At 42.4% G+C, this 17,471-nt stretch overlaps 1 protein-coding gene across 2 annotated transcripts in view; it reads left to right on the top strand.

The window, feature by feature from the left end:
• Positions 1-16,939, top strand: part of ANKRD29 (ankyrin repeat domain 29) — a 32,473-nt gene extending 15,534 nt beyond the window's left edge. Inside the window, exons 5-10 of one of the 2 annotated variants that reach the window (XM_008497588.2) lie at positions 3,261-3,359; positions 6,337-6,435; positions 12,093-12,191; positions 13,025-13,120; positions 14,151-14,249; positions 15,831-16,939. In XM_008497588.2, the coding sequence (XP_008495810.1) occupies positions 3,261-3,359; positions 6,337-6,435; positions 12,093-12,191; positions 13,025-13,120; positions 14,151-14,249; positions 15,831-15,914 (576 nt within the window). In that variant the 3' untranslated portion in view covers positions 15,915-16,939. The remainder of the gene's footprint in view (positions 1-3,260; positions 3,360-6,336; positions 6,436-12,092; positions 12,192-13,024; positions 13,121-14,150; positions 14,250-15,830) is intronic. The other variant, XM_030445574.1, reaches the window with a different exon arrangement.
• The last annotated feature ends 532 nt before the right edge of the window (positions 16,940-17,471 follow it).

Here is a 17,471-nt window from a genome sequence, read left to right as displayed (position 1 = left end):
TTACTTCTTCTTTCCCAGTAGCCTATAAAACATGAGGGTTTTCAGCTAGAACTTGCTGGAGGAAAGGCTCTTGTACTGGCAAAAAGGGAACAAAGTGCAAGAGAAAGCAAGACAGAAGCTCAGTAGGGGTGGGAGAATGCTGAGTTTTTCTCCTCCTAACAAACCATGAACCTTCACACTAACAATTCCTTGATTTAACTGAGTGCTTTCCTAAGACATGGTCCTAAGACATGGAAAAGATTCCTAGTCCCAGCTTCCCTTTTCTTAGGGCAAAATCTGTCTCTATATAAGAGCATTCAAATGATTCTCAGTCTCTTCTTTGGAATGTATTCTGCTTCACAGGAGACACAATAAAGCAGGTTTTAGAGCCCAGTTGTCTTCCTGACTAAGGAGCAAACCTTTGAGCCAAGTCACTGTTACTCAGTTCTCTCTGGCTTCATAAATATTTGGTTCGGGTTGGGCAGCTAGAACTGAGGACTACCTGAGGCCTTTTTCTGACCCCTGGACTCTGATCAAGCTGTGAAAAATCTAAATGGTATATTTTGGAAACGTGTTATTTTTTAAAATAAGTCTGTTTTAAACAGTTCTCTAAACTCTTGGTCAGGACCCCCATTTTGAAACGCATAGACATATCCTAAGAGAAGTGTCTCCCCTCCTAAACCTCAAGCTCTGGCATCTCCCAGGGTGAGATCATGCAGTTTGACTCCCAAGTGATGGGCTTCAGCTCCACTGTGCTAACTGTGGTTGGCTTTGCAGGCCTGCCTTTTGTTTGGGACCTGGCATTTGGTTCCCTCCAGAAATTTTGTTAAGAAATTAGGTTAATAACCAGTCTTCATAAAACAACAGGAGTTTGTTGAGAATGCAAGAAGTTTAGAAAACAAAAACCAGACCATAAAGCAATATAAAAATGCCTATTTACCCTCCATACAGGGAACGTCGATATTTTTAAGCTTCCTAAAACTCATCCTTCCCTCCCTTTTCACAGAGGACCTCCAATCTGGATAGCACAGTTTCTTGGTTTAACTAACTTTCTCCCTCTGTTTTCTTCAGGAGAAGAATCTTTAAAAATGCCTCAGTTCTTTGTAGCCCTTTGATCTGGTAAATCACTATTCCAGCAGAGCATCTTTCAGCTGATTGGAGACAGGAAATGCATTTCACAAAGCTATTAGCTTTTGCCATTGTCTTTTAAGTGTGTATAAGGTGTTTTTTATGCAGGAACCATTGTGATTGCTTTTGTGTTTTGTTCCAGTAGTTCCTATTAAATTAGGGTAGTTTAATTTGACAGGAAAGACTAATGACTCATTGTAGCTGTAGTGACTTAACTCTACTGACCTGTCTACGCACTATATTTACTCAAATATTTTGCCCCTGTACTCAGCCCTCGTGAGGCCACACCTTGAGTACTGTGTCCAGTTCTGGGCCCCCCAGTTCAGGAAGGATATCGAGGTCCTGGAGCAGGTCCAAAGGAGGGCAACCAGGCTGGTGAAGGGACTCGAGCATAGACCCTACGAGGAGAGGCTGAGAGAACTGGGGTTGTTCAGCCTAAAGAAGAGGCGGCTCAGGGGAGACCTCATCGCTCTCTACAACTACCTGAAAGGAGGGTGTAGCCAGGTGGGGGTTGGGCTCTTTTACCAAACGACTTTCAACAAGACAAGAGGGCATGGACTTAAGTTGTGCCAGGGGAAGTTTAGGTTAGATATTAGAAAGAATTTCTTTACGGAAAGAGTGATCCGTCATTGGAATGGGCTGCCCACTGAAGTGGTGGATTCTCCGTCCCTGGAGATATTTAAAAAGAGACTGGATGTGGCACTCAGTGCCATGGTCTAGCAACCGCAACGGTGGTTCAAGGGTTGGACTCGATGATCTCTGAGGTCCCTTCCAACCCAGCCAATTCTATGATTCTATGATTCTATGAAATAAGCCAGAAATAATATGCAAACCTTTAATTGTCATATGACAGCTTCACTGTGACTCCGCTGATGCTCAAGCCTTGCTTGATTTTCAATGTTGTGCAGAAGAGGGGTGAATATGAGGTTTTGAGAGAAGCTATAGACAGTCCCTGTGGCTAGTTCAGTCATGTCAGAGCTTGAGTTCTCATGAGGTTGTTATAGGTACAACAGATAAGTAAATTTGATTGGCACTTCCCATTATAAAAGATCCATTTGGCCATTCACACTGTAACTTCTCTTGTGAATATCTGTCTGTGTGGAAAATTTCAGAAAAAACTTTGGAGCTGTTTCAGAGAATGAGGCTGAGGGAAAACACAGTCTTGCCCACAATAATAACAGCTCTAGAAACCATTTATCTGACATGCTTTAGATAGCTTATCTTGTGGAGGAGGTGCCTGAGACTGGGAGAAGGCAGGGAAGGAGAGAGAAGACCTCTGGTGTGGATGACTTGGAGTATCTGTCATGCACAATGGCATGGTTCTGTCCCAGGCAGAGGATAAGAAGTTCCTCTCCATGTCAGTGTCAGAAATAATGGTAATTTTTAAGTGGGGCATAGTGCACTTAAGATGGCAAGACTTACATTTGCTGGCTTGGAGTCAATAGTTTCCTTTCTCAGAGGGGTACAAAGGGAGCCTCTCTACAAGAAGGATTTGATGCATGAGCCTAGGTCTCCCTTTAGTGGTGACATGCAGCAACTATAACTGGGGCTGATATTACCTGCAGGGATCCCTTTAGCAGGAGAAATGGGGCTTTCACTGATGGATTTGGTCTTACTTGCACTTCCACAGTTAGGTAAGCATGTTTTAAAATGCATCTTCCCTGCTCTTCTTCAGGCCAATAATCCACAAGTGGGAAGCAGGACACAACAGGGCATGAGGTTCTGGCCAAAGAAGAGTAGATGATCTGTAGGATTTGGAGCAGGGGAAAGGTGTGTTGCCCTTCAATAGGTGGAAGAGCCTGGCAGGGTTGGAGGGGTTTGACTGTAAAGGGAAGAGACATGGGGGATCTGTGAAGGGAAAAAGGCTTCTGATGGGAAGGCAGAAGGCAAGGAACAAAAAGCAGAAATTTCTTAGTTCCTATCTGTCACTAAAAAAGAACTTTAGGAGAAAAGGTTTTATAGTGACAGAGCCAAGTTTAAAGATTTATTTCAAAAGATTGAGTAGCTAGTCACTACAGAACTGCTGTGAGCCAGATTTTGAAAAGCCTTAAATTTGACCTTTTCTTTTTTTTTCTTTTTTTTTTTTTTAAGGTGATGTTCAGTCCAGCATCTGCCCTCTCACCTGACTTTAACCATTCTTTGCTTTTTCCCAGGATGGAGGTACTGCCCTTCTAGCTGCTAGTCAGTATGGGCATGCAAAAGTAGTGGAGACACTGTTGAAGCATGGTGCCAACATTCATGATCAACTTTATGTAAGTTATTTGACACAAATAATATTGACAACACTGGTGGTGGAACAAATGTGCTGTTGGTTGGACAACAGCAGATACTCTGGCTCTAGCTGGGAGAAGCTTTTGCCAAATGCTGTGATTTTGTAGTACTCTACTCTTCTAAGATGTGAATTTTGTTAACCATCTGCTTTTCATAATCCTGGGAGAGTAGCTCAAAATTGGGAGAGATGTTTTGTCTGACTTTTGGTCTGTTACCTGTATGAAGGATTTGTACCAAATCTGGATCAGATTTGTTTTATCCATTAGCCTGGAACAAAAGGCCGTGTCATGTGCTACCCTGATTTGCATTGCAGACAGAAGAGTGAATAGCTATAAGGCCCTTGAGGTACTAGAGAATCAGTTAATCAGTTTTCTGACAGGAAGAGTAGTAAAATTTAAATCTTTAAGTATCTTAAAAATATTTCTTTAAAGTAGCGGTTAAAGTTATGTTATTTGGTTTATTGTGCATCTCTAGCTTATCAGTGTTTTGGGCAAATAATGATTAAAATTGCTGAACTGATGTTTAGCTGACTTTTCAGAAAGCTGGATGGAGCCAATGAACTGGACTGAATTTAATTTACTCCATCAGAAACAAAAATTAATCAAGCTCTTCAGCATTCAACAGAAAAAAAAGTGGCAGATTTTCCCTCCACTTCCCACCACGCTTTCCAACCCGGGGGCACTCAAGACTGACAAAGAGGTCTTCTTCCCCAGGGATATATGAGTTTTTTCAGCCATTTCCCTGGGCTTTGGATCTGCAGGATGCTGTTGCACTCTCAGCTGCCACAAGTGTGAGGAGTGGGTGCTGAGGGCTGGTGACTGCAGAAGCCACCAGCACCCTGGGGTGAGGCAGTGGTCACTCACTGAGGTGTGAGGAGTGAGGTCAGTAGGATGTCCCTACTTCTGTTGCTACCCTCACCCTGAATTTATAAAGAATTGTTGCTGTGCAAACAGCAATTGCCTCTCTAATCTGAGGGCAGTGATTCATACTTCTGCACAGTAATCCCAGGGGTTACCACTCAGTCTAAAAATAGCCATGCTGCCACACCTGAGGGCACCTACCTAGAAGTGAAGGCAGTAAAAAAACTTCCTTGTTGTCCCTCCTGAAAATGAGTAATATTTGCAGTTGGATTTAGAGACATATTTTTATTGCTCACAGACATTGGGCAATACCAGTCAGAAATAGCTGCTTAATAAAATAAGAACACAATCTACTGAAAAGGAGCATTTTCCTGGCTCCTTTTGTTGGACGTCACCAAGCTGCAGTTGCAAAGTGGTACCTGGCTGGCAGTTTCACTGGCAGGTGTCCTAACAAGGGGGAATTTGAGCATGTGTTTGAGTAGTCCTCACACAACCATCAAGATAGGTGTTTTAATGGTGTTTTAATCTTAAATTGACTGATGTAGGGGTAAAAGAGAAGACAATACCCTAATTGATAGTGTTTCTTGCAGAAATATTATAGCCTCAAAACAGGTTTCGTATTACAGAATCAATTCAAATAAAGTAGAAAAAAATAGTTGTTTCTTAAATGGCTGGGAGATAGGGGACCCAAGGTTCTCCATCTTGATTGATGCTACAGTAGAGAGCTCTTTTAATATTACACAACCTTGTTTACTTTCTACATGGAAGTGCTCTCACTATACCTGTCCCTGCAAAGGACTCAACACCTTCACCCTGTTTCATCTACTCACATAGCAACCGGAGAAAGCAGCCCCACAGAGAGCCCAGGGCTGTGCATTTGTAGCGCTAGCAGACACCTCTCTTGTTTACCAGGGTATTTGTCTTGAAATCAAGGTCAATACAATCTAAATTGAGTCCCTGGGGCACTATATTCAGCACATGCTCCACTAAAGCTGTGCTGAGTTTTGTAGAAAGAGGAATAACTAGGCAGCATCTCTCAACAGAGAGCTGCATTTGGCCCTTGCATAGTGATATGCCAACAAGGTCAACAACAGGCTTCCATTAAAATGCCCCATATTTTGTGATGAGCATATGCATGAGTTGGCATGAGATGTCTAATTGCACATCTGAGATATAGTGAAGGGGTTCATTCATTACTCTATTAAAGCTAGAAGAGTCTCATCTCCTGGGAAAACTTGCCTTAGCATGCTGTGTACTGAGTCCTGTGGATACAGGATGGGTGAACACCTGTCCCAAGCTCAGTGTGGGTTTCCACTTCTACTTGGTTGGACGCATTATAACACTGTTTGGAAATTTTCCATTAGAAAACCCTTAATGAAATGTGACTTCTAAATCTTTTGCCTAAGGAGGAAGAAGTTTCTGTGAAGTCAAATTCTGAGAATATCTGCACATGAAAGACATGTTGAGGAAAAATAAAATCTCTTCTTCACAACTCTTTCACAACCTTTTTGCAGGAAAATGCTTGTTTCTGATAGGGCTATGAGATACTCCGTTTTGCATGGGCTTCTTTTGTATTATGATATTGTAGGTGAAGTCTCTTTCACAAGATATGCCAGAGCAGAGTCATGGTAGCTGCTGGCATGGCACAGTAGTACAGCACTGTACTGACTCCTTGAGGCTTCAGTGCTAGAGCCTCTAGTCTTGCAGAGTACTTGAACATGTTTTCACCATGTTTCTATGTGGTAGAAAACATCTGCATGAACATATAAAAGATAAATGAACCTGTATTTCCATACAGGAATGAATTTCTACTAATGTAGATCAATGCTTCAATGAACTAGATTCTTAGTAGTCCAGACCCAGGGTTTAATGCTCAATTTGATGTATGGTAGGAGCCAGTACCTGTGCATGCTGAATGAAAATGCTGCCATAGTTTGTTACGAACTAGACTTCGGATTTTGGTAATTAGTTCTTGAGCATGGCTGTATATTTGCTATTACACAGCTTAAGAATGAGAACCTGATTCAGTATGGTTTGGTTTTGTTATAAAAATTGGCATCATTTCAACACAGTGCAAGCTGGGTGTATTTGTGCTTAGGATGGAGCTTCTGCAATTTTCCTGGCAGCACAAGGAGGTTATCTGGATGTCATCCGATTGTTGCTTTCTTCAGGAGCAAAGGTCAACCAGCCACGGCAGGTAAGCTCAATGCTTAGGGCAGAGCTGAGGTCTAGTTTTTTTACAGTTATGTATTAAAACAGTGTTATTTTTCTCTGGGCACCTGGTTCCTATGGAAATGTTTCCCTGGAAGACTGCAAGACTGTGGCTGTGCTCGCGTTTGTGTTTTAGTTCAGGTTGGTAATGTGGTTTTGAAGCTAATAGCCCAGTCATTGCTGCTTGCATGCAAACTAGGTTGTTTCTGGGAGAAGTGAAACTGGAGGTTCTGCTCAAGGTCTGCTGCACCAGTTGTACTTACACCCTAAAGCAGATCAAACAGCTGACTGATCCTCTGAGCAAATTTGAACCACATGCACAAACTAAATCAAAATGAAACCCTCCAGCTGTATATAAAGTTGATGTGAGGGCCTTGCACTACCTCTTGCTACCACTGATCTATTGCTGTACCAAGTACCTTGTGAAGGTGTACACAGTCTACCACATCCCTGTGCTCTTTTGGAAATGCTTGGAGAAGTTTTTTAAAATTTGAAAACTCTAATAGGATACTGTGGTGTATTCAGCAGTTGCCACAGAAGACAGTACTAAATTTGGTATATTGAAATAACTGGGCCTTCAGTACTGGGGCTTCCGTGTCCAAGATGACTTTGGACAAAAGCTTTTTAGGTTTACTCTTTTTTAGTTTTATTTTGTCTCATCCCTGTGCAGTCTGAAACTCAAACATGAGTGTTACCTTCATCTCTGGATGCCTGAGATGATTACCATCATCTCGTTGATGCCTGTGGAAGTCCTTGTTGCCTCAATTTCCAGCTACTTGCTCTAGTGAGCCTGATCCTGCAAACCCAGTGGCAACTGTACATGTGAAATTAGCTCCTCCATAGGCAGTGGGACTGCTGTTTTATCATTAAATGACAAGTATGACCTAAATTTCTGGCTGGATCAGAGGTCCCTGCAAGGGTTATAAGGGCTAGATCCACCTTATATCGTTATATGCTGGTGCTGGTTAAAGGTGCAAGAGACTTCCTAGGTGTTAAACTATGGGGTACATGCCTGCTGCAGTGAGACATATAAAAGCTCTCTTGGTTTAAAAAAAAATCCAATTCCTTAATCATTTAGCTGTTTCTTGACTCTAAAAATCAGTGGTTACATGGCACATTTAGATGCTAATTTGAGTAGGCAGCTGTGAGAGTTGCATAGCTAGCTTTATTTCTAGCACCTAGAAATTCCTGGTTTTCCCAGGAATTTCCCAGGAGTCTTCTCCTGCTTTCAGAGAACCTCCCTCGTGGTCTGCTGAAGTCCTGCAGGCTACATAGCTGCCCTGGGTCTTCACTGCACATTTTAAATTGATGGGATAAGAAGGTCTTGTCTTTGCAGTCTGTCAAGTATGGCTGCCAGGTGGCTATAATCACTGACTTCAACAAGTAAAAAATCATCAGGCAAGAACATGTTAATGTGAAAACGCTAATAACAGTGGACAGTGTGGCATGTGACAAGGTTTGCTGGGTATTTTCAGTATTTCCTTTCATCTGCACTAAAAAACCTGCCCAAATATAGCCTGGAAGCAGAGACTGATCTATATGATTTCTCCTGCATCTGTAGGTCTGCATAGCCTCCCTGCTACTCCTGTAGCATAAGGAAACTGAATCAGCATTTTATGTGGCCAAACTGAAGTAATTTTCCTACTGCCTCTTCCCCCACCTCTGCAACACCAGAGCTGTTTTGCCATCTACTCCCTAGGCTGGTGCTTTAGTTGCTCCTAGGCTGCCTCCACACTATCTCCAAAGATCAAGATTAAGAAATATTGTTAAAAGCTGTTAATTAATGCAGTGTAAAATATCAATGCAGAGGGGTAAGACCAAGGTATGCATTAATGCCTATTGAGTGAGTCAAAATAAATTTGGGGGGCCTTAGATTTAGCTCCACCAAGTTGCCATAAAAACTGCATTCTGCTAACCATAACTTCCCAGCTAATTCTTTCTGACAGTATTTTTTTAGCTCTCTAATCCAATCTCTACAACACAATGTTTCATGAGGCATTTTTAAATCTTAGTTGGGGCAAAGACTTCACTGAATGTGAAGGCACTGAATGTGCCTCCTGGCTCTGTTTCATCTCCAGCAGGACTGGCTTGCTTTGCTTCAGGGTGCCTCTGATCCCTGCTAAGATTCTGCCTGGTTAAGTCCATGGCATTTATATTTGGGCCCACTGTAACCAGAAACATTTTCTTAACTAATGGAACATTTTTACTGTTTAATTAGTAAAGTAATGGTTGGATGGACTTCAGTCCCTTCTTACTAGCAAACAAATTTGTACTTTGTTCAAAGGTGGTCATGAGGCTTGTAGCTCCTAGATGGGGCGGTTTTGATGCCAGATTACTCCCCCTGTCAGTAACAAACCACATTCCTCTCACTGCTGTAGGAAACTTTCTTAAGCAATGTAACACTGAACGTAGGGCTGCAGAGTGCCAGGTGTTACTTCATTCTTCTCCTTCCTTATGGTATCCAGGTTTTCCTAGTTTGGGGGCTTAATTCATGCATCTGCATGCATCCACCTGCCTTCTGTGTCTCCTCCTGCTGCTGTAGCAGGTACCAGCTCCCCTTCAGTCTTGTGCCCCATCTCCCAGTCCTGTGGGGATGCTCCTGACACTGTAGGGCATCTTGGATGGTGCTGCTGTCCATGGGCAAGCACTTCAGCTCAGCTCTCCCAGGACCAAAAAGTGCAGCTTCCTGGTGAGTTTCTTCCTTGGCAACATCATTTCTCTTGGATTTTAGCCACCTTCTGTTCTTTCTGACACTGTGGATCTGGGCAGGAATTTTTTTGTCATCTTTTTGTCTAGACAGAGCTGGAGGCAGTGTCTGAAACCTGCTGTGGGAAATGTTCCTTTGCTTCTCCATCTCAAAAACAAAGCAAGAAGATTATTTATTTGACAATGACTTTACACTGTTTGGGTAGCCAGTGTCCCAGCAGGCTTAAGTCTGGCTGGCTAAGGAGAAAATTGACTGTTTTCTATTAACACATGATATGCAATTATATATAAACCAGTAAGCCTAGATAGAATGTAGACTTCAGATGAGCAGGCAATAATAAATAATAACAAATAACCAAATAAACTAATCATAAACTTAGAAATTATCAAATAAACTAATACCAAATAACAATTTGTTATTACTAAGAATTCATGTGGTGTAGTGGTGAGAGTGGACTGATGGGCAGATCAGTGGAGGAGATGAGCCTAGGAGTAGGGGCTCTCTGTCCCTGGAATTTTTTACTGGCATTTTGAGGAGTATTTCACCTCCCATCCTAATCTGGCACCTTTTAAAACTCCAAGTCACAAGCAAATGTTGAGCTTCAAAGCTGAAAAGCAAAGTCAGTAGTTACTAGCATAAGAGAAAGAGCATCAGAAATTTTGGTCAGAGTATGTTTGGAACTGCTGGCTGCTGGATATAATGAGATCTAGTACATATAAATTAGCTTGTAACCAAATCCAAAACCAAGCACAACCTAAAAACATTTGGAGTTTTTAACATTGTTCTAGGAATGTAATGGTCTGCAGTCTGCTGGGTGGGCAGAGGGACAAGAAAAGGACTTTCCCTGTTCTCACTTTCTTCCTGACTCATCTCCAAGCCTTAATATCCCTTTACACAGGAATTCTCATCTAGCCTCTTAGTACAACATAGTAGCTCATTAGCACCATTCACCAATATGAAAATAGACAGAAGTCTCATCTACTCCATATAAATATTATACATGTTTGCATAAACCTCCCTGTTAGATGCTGTTTGACTCAGAGAGATAAGTTGACAGTAGTCAACATTTGCCCACAATGAACATCATCTTTCTTCTCTTCAGGCTAAGTCCTCCAAGATAGTCACTCCCACAATGTAATTTTGCCTCTCAATGTCAGTAAAAGGAAGCATCTATTTTCCTTGTTCTGTGCTTGTTATTGAATTCTTTGTGTAAATAGAAGTGTGGATTTGCACAGCATTGGTTCTTCATGCAGATTAAATTGCTTAGGCTGCTTTCAGCTATTTTCTAAGTTCTATAGGATTTTTCAGTGCCCCTATTGCTGTTTTCTAGAGCCCTCTGGTGGGGGGAGATCAGAAAAAAAAACCTAAGGGTCAACCTACTGGGTAGGGAAAACACTATAAATTGGGGAGGGACAGTTTTTGCCATCACACTAACATCATATACACTGTATACAGGAGAGCCTTTGTAATTTTTTAGTGACAAAGAACAGTCATTGTATTAACAGATATATGCTAGAATGAGGTCACTCACTAATTTCAATGAGATAATTTATAGCGAAATGATGCAAGAGTGGGCAAAGTGTTCCTCACCATTTGAGAAGACTGAAGATCTGAGGATGAGCATTTGCTCTTTCTCAGAATCAGGAAAAGGGAAGCTCAGAATGTAATATCAAAAGCAGAATTAACTTTTCTTTTTCTTCCAAAGGATTAAGTCACTAGCCCATAGAAAGCAGAGCACTGGTTCAAGAATGTTTTCTTGGATTGTACAAGCAAGTCATATGAATCTTCAGTTGGCACTGAGGAAAGAGATTTCTTCTTTGATCAAGGTGGAAATATCTTTCCTTAAGTAAAAATGTTGTTTCCTCCTGAAACTTTTCATTAAGACTCTTTTTTGGAAGCCCCAGTATATTTTGTCTTCCTTTTTCCTGCCAAGTCTTCAGGCTGCTGAGAGTCGTGAGGGGAACAAGGCAGAAGCAGGCACCCTGCTATGTGGGGCCTCATTTCTATGTTAAAGCACATACTGGCAAAGTCTTTTGTTAGAGGCCCACAAGAATCAGTTTGGCACCACAGAACTGCTGGAGTCCTCCTGTGGTCTGGAGAACGAAGCCATTTAGAGGCAAAAGAGGGAAGGACACAAAACTAAATTATAATTGCGGTGAGAAATCTTCTAGTGCTTCAGCCCTCCTTTTTTCAGCCCTACTTTACCTTAGGATAGAAACCCACCACAGAGTTTAGCTTATTTTGAATGTGCATTTTATCTTCTGAGGTTTCTGCTTAAATAGTGATGGCATAGGACAATTTTTCTAAACCAGATATTTTCATGCTGGCTTCCTTACTATTGCTTTATTTTCTAGTGGAGGTGTTGAGGACAAAATTTGTGAAATACTCCCCATCACTGTAAGACAGGATGTTTTGTCGGGTTCCCTGAGGGTGGATAATACAGTTTTCAAATAAAATTAGTGATCATCTTACAATGCTTCTTCACTTCTGTAAACTGTTAACAGAGACCCAGCTGAAAAATCTGACAATGCAGCCTGAGATTTGCCTGTATCTTCTGTCATGTCCAAGCCACCTGGAGTTCAATGTACACAGGTCATCTTTAACCTTTACATTTCAAACTTTACTGTGTATTTTAGGCAGAGGTAGTAAACCAAAGAGGGCTTCAGCTGTTCACATAGCAATGCACTTTTCAGTCCAGCTATGCCAGGAGAAAGCAGCTAAGGGTGTCTACTCCTGAACTGGAGAGGTTCTGACTTGATACACTGAACTCCCCTGTGCTTTTGGAAGCAACTCTGCACATATCTTTCTGTGATGCAGGATTTAATTGATTTAAATTATTTTAATTGAAGCCTGTCCAGGCCGGCTTGGGCGGTACAATACCAAGGAGCACAGGATCTCAAAGGGATCCAGCAGCCATGGGTTGGGTTTTTTTGCAGGATGGGACAGCTCCCTTGTGGATTGCATCACAGATGGGTCACAGTGAGGTGGTGCGAGTAATGCTGCTGCGGGGAGCTGAGCGAGATGCTGCGCGGGATGTGAGTAGCACCTCTTCCTGTGCCCTGCCTGCACCCTCACACTGCCTGGCTTTTCCTGGGGCTGCAAGGCTGCCTGAGTGGAGACCCAGTGTCCCTAAAGTCCATGCTCTTTGCCAGGATGTGAAGTCCCACCATGGGCTCCCTTTTTCCTCTTGTGTCTAGGACAGCTTCCTGGAGGGACTGTCTGGATTAAGGGAATGTAAATGTAAATATTTGTAAATGAGAAAGCTGATATTTGATGCCACAGGTTCATGGAATCATAGAATGATTTGGGTTGGAAAAGACCTTAAAGATCATCTATGGTCCCAGGGGCGGGGACACTTCCCACCAGACCAGGTTGCTCAAAGCCCCATCCAACCTGGCCTTGAATACTTCCAGGGAGGGGGCAGCCACAACCTCCCTGGGCAACCTGTTCCAGTGTCTCACCATCCTCACACAAAAGAATTTCTTCCTAATATCTAGCCTAAATCTCCCCTCTTCCAGTTTAAAGCCATTGCCCCTTGTCCTATCACTACATGCCCTTGTGAAAAGTCCCTCACCAGTTTTCTTGTAGGTCCCCTTCAGGTACTGGAAGGCTGCTATGTAAGATCTTCCTGGATCCCCCTTCAGGTTCATTTTACCCTGAAGTTTTCACCTGCCAGAATGATCCTCCAGTTGCCCAGAAATGCCCTAGACATGCCCCAGGCACCTCTGAGGTTCCTCCACAGAGCTGATGACCAGAGAAACCGCTCCTCTCCAAGGTGAGAGGGAGAGCCGGTGTTTCCCTCCAGCCAAGGGAAACACAGGTAAGTCATTGGTAATTAACTGAACTGACTTTATTTTCTCTTTTAAAGGATGGTACAACTGCTTTACTGAAGGCTGCTGTTAAAGGGTACAACAATGTGATAGAAGAGTTGCTGAAATTCTCTCCCACACTTGGCCTGCTAAAGGTTAGTAGTGAAACACACAGATTTTTAAGCAGAAACTCAAGAAGGCAAAGGGTCTGATGAAAGACTCACAATAATAAGCATGAGCCCAAAGAAGTGAAGAAAAGAATGAAATTATCTTATTTAGTCTTTAATGCCACACACAAGGTAATCTTCTCAAACAAAATTGGGAATTTGGGTTTTGGAATGAGGAAGCATATTGTGTCATAGAAGGAATTCTTTTTGTCATCTGATTTTGTTTCTGCTATAAATGGATTGGTCTCAACAGTGCAGTTTTTACCATTGTACCCTGCTCTCTATTGCATTTTGTCAGCAAAATCGTATCCTAAGATGTCTGTTGTGAGCAGATTCTCTACTTGCTTTTGTTTTCCTCTGAATTCAAAAAGTGACTCGAAAAATAACAGATAATTGGAAACTGATTTTTAATAGCTAATCTAATTTTATATGCCTATAAATCACATTCTTTGATAGCTTGTATGCTGTAAATGCAGCTCATTTGCTGTTTTGATGTACTTGAAAATCCAGGTGGTCTTAACTTAGTTAATTACAAGTATGAAAGTAATTCCAAAGTTATTTAAACTGTCATTTTGCAGCTGCAAACAAAAGGCCAGCCATAAAAAAATAACCATTCAGCTGTCTGACACTGAGACCATTAATCATCAGAAGCAGAAGATAAAATGTGCAGATGGTTTCCATTAGTGCTTCTGTTTCACTTGCTAATGGATGATTTTTCCAGGCAGAAGCAAGCACTGTGTTCATTTCACCTCTAATCTATTGACAAGGGTAATTTTTAAAAAGAATTATTGCTGTGGTAAAGTGAACTTGACTGTAATTTTTATTAAAGCATTGGAAATCACCTCCTTCGTAGCCCACTAGCCAGCCGGCACCCTGTCTAAATCAGACCCTGGGCCTCTAATCTCTTCCATGTTGCTTCTTTCTTGGTTGTAGGTTTGTTCTTTGCAACTATTTTCGTTTCACTGCCTTTTGGTTTCTTCCTGTGAATGTAATGAGCATCTCCATTGGTATTTTCTAGAACGGGACCTCTGCTCTCCACGCGGCCGTCCTGAGCGGCAACGCCAGGACCGTGGCACTGCTCCTCGAAGCAGGGGCAGACCCGTGCCTGAGGAACAAGGTAAGTCCTGGCTTGACATCTCAGGACAGAAGAAGGTGGGGAGTACCAAGCAGTGGAGCTGTGTGTGCCACAGAGGTGGTGACAGCCCATGTTTCTGTGCCAGGCCGTGGTTGCCTCTTGTTGCACCATGGTTTGGCCTGTTCATTTCTGCATACAAGCGTCTGTAAGGGTGATGGCAGTGGCACTGGTGATGCCAGTTCTTGTGAAGTTACAGCAATCTGAGGGTAACCAAACCCTGCACTCACTTGAGCACCACAGGTTAAATTTTTAAGTATAAATAGTCATGGGGTAGCTAAGTGGCAATTTAGGGAAACACTAATCCATAACTCTTTTGCTAAGTCATAAGTGATGTTCATATCTCCGTACAGATGTGTGAGGAAGATATTTTTTACAGCAAAAGAAATGTGTACCCGGGTGCCTTTGATAAGAAAACTTGGTTAGAGTACAGCACACTGCTAATACAAAAAAAATCCCAAATTACATACATCTTTCCCATGTCTTACTGTAAGTCTGACAATTTATTGCAATAGTTTCATATTCTTTTTAAAACAGCACCTTTTCTGCAGAAGGCTTGTCTTTGTTTTGTTTTGTAAAGTGTTTTATCATTCCATGCTTGATAATTTCCATGAAAATGCCTTCCCCTGAGTTCTGTTTATAGACTATTTTCCACTAGTAATTGATGTCTAGCTGGTCTTGTTAAGCTGTGAATGGGTGAACTGGTATTCATATCTTGTTTATAACTGTGTGAATAAAAGTTTGTTGTACAAATAATCCAGCACATACGTTCTAAATACTTCAGTCATTTAACGTAAAATCTGTGCCTGTTACTTCTGTATCATTCCACCTGATGGCAGCAGAGTTAATGTCTCATACAGTAGTTAATAGGTATTTTGGTGCTTTTGGACCCAAACATGGTGCAGGATTTCTCGCTGCGGATGGTAATTTGCAGCAGGAGGGCGTGTGGTATAAGAAAGTCTGTGGCTGTGGCCTCTTCAACTGATTTTTGGTTTGGTTTGGTTTGGTTTTTAAATAACAATTAGTTTGATGCAACAGAGTATATACGCAGTCCAGAATTATTGATTTTCAGAAACACCTTCATCATAAATACTTTATGTTACCAAATTGTATTTAATAGATGCAGAAGGACAAAATCTGATGTTCTATTACTAATCCTACAGAATAGCACTATTTCATGGCAATTAAAGTCTTTCCTTGAATTTTTGTGGACTTTTGTACTTAAAGACCAGCCCCATCTCCCCCCAAAAATCAGCAGCTATGCTCTCTACTACTTCTGTGGCTGAAGCACAGGGAGCCAAAGGGATACTATTTAGCATGAGCAGTCAGCATAAAGTAAACTGACCACTCAAATCCCTCACTGGGATTATTTTTAAGACTCAAGTAAGACTTGCACACTAAAAGGTGATTTCTTAAGATATGTCCAACAGTGGTAGAGACAGCACTGGAATAAGCACATCTTTATAATACCCAGTACTGTCTTCCTTGGAGTTTAATGCTTTTAAGCCATGTTTTGAGAATACTTTTTCATTTCTGCTAACCTCAACGTTGTTTTTTATATTCCAGGCAAACGAACTGCCAGCAGAACTAACAAAAAACGAGCGCATCCTCCGACTCCTCCGCATGAAGGAAAAGCAAAGGAAAAGCTAATGCAGCCCTGTAGCAACTGGAGGTTGACAGAGATGCACCCTGACCGCAGCAGCATGACAGTAAACCTAGGATGCCCAAGAAGAGCTTGTAGGAACAGTTTGCAGAGCTGATTAGCCTCTCCTGTACACGCTTCTTGAATGCATGAGGGCCTTGCCACGGGGTCACCACAGGTCAGGGCCTCCTCCTGACATTGCTGAACACAGAAGGACTGTGACAAGAGCAGGGTTTGGCCTGGGAGCTGCATTTGGGCTGCAGCCCTACCCATACTCCAGGATCCCACCAGTCCCAGCATTGATGTTTGCTCCCTTATGCCTTCAGTATCTGCATCCCTGTTCGTTCAGATGTGGGTCCACGTACTGACATGGCCACACACCTCTGACAGGTGCCACAGGGCACACATTTTGCTCAGGAGCACTCAGCCTATGTGCCAAAAGGATGCCCAGACCTTGCAGCTGTTCGGATGCAGTTGGTCATAGAGCAGCCCCATGGTGCTGCAGCCCTCCCTTTGCTGGCAGTGCTAGCTCAGACCATTCCTCTTTACTTCCAAGTGCCACATGGGGCTAGAGGTGAGATTCCCCCCTACGACATCCCAACAGGGAAAAATCCTCCTGCCAGCTTTGGGCTTTGGTAATGTTTTGGCTACTACATGAAGCTCCTTAAAAATGATCCAGAGCATGACAAATTGTGCCAAAAGCTATTGACCTAGCAACAGTAAGCAAGAAGATGTCCTCCTCTGTTGTGGCACCTTGACCTGTCAATCTATCCAGCAACAGAAACACAGTGGAGCAGCTGGCAGCATTTTGCAGTGCATACACAGTGCCCTGGGGATCCATCCCCAACCCTGCAGGCTATGTACATGCAGTTTTATGTGTAGGGTATGACTGGTTATTGAGCCAGCCAGTGAGAGATACATTCACTGGTCTAAGTACATCAGAAATTCAGCTGTTAGGCACAACAGTATAAGTGCTATACAAGTGGTATACGTATGTTCTGCTCACACATATATGTGACACTGTGGTTTAGTACCCTTGGCTACTATGCAATGCACTTGTTCCCCAGGTCTGTAACAGGAGGTAAGGCAGAAGGGTACAGGTGTTTCAGCAGCTGGTGAGATGGTTACACGTAGGCTTGCTCAAACAGGCCCACGAGTGCAGGCATGGAAAATGAACTCTAGACATCAATTCTGGCTTTTGTTGTGGTTTAGATGCCTAACCACGCTACTAGTGCCTGTGTGAGGAAGGCAGTGCAAATTGCAAAATTGCAAAGAGCTGTGTTTTAACCGTGTTGCTATAAGACACCCATTAAACCCAAGTCATTTTGGCAGTATTAACTGTATTTACGACGTCCTGTTAGTCCCCAAACTACTGGAGATTATATTACAATGAGTTGGGGTATGAAGTTAGTTCAGTACATAAATCCAGGCACTTCACCTGCCTGCAAACCATGGCAGCCTACTGAAAAATTGCTTTAGATTTGAAGGCAGAGAAGACTGTAAGGAAACAAAATATTCCCTTCTTTAAAAAACATCTGCCTAGGATTAAGCTGAACTATTTGCGC

This window comes from Calypte anna, chromosome 2, assembly GCF_003957555.1.
Source record: "Calypte anna isolate BGI_N300 chromosome 2, bCalAnn1_v1.p, whole genome shotgun sequence".
NCBI classification, from domain to species: domain Eukaryota; kingdom Metazoa; phylum Chordata; class Aves; order Apodiformes; family Trochilidae; genus Calypte; species Calypte anna.
The sequence above is the reverse complement of the archived record's forward strand: the minus strand, read 5'-3'. Positions and strand labels throughout refer to the sequence as shown.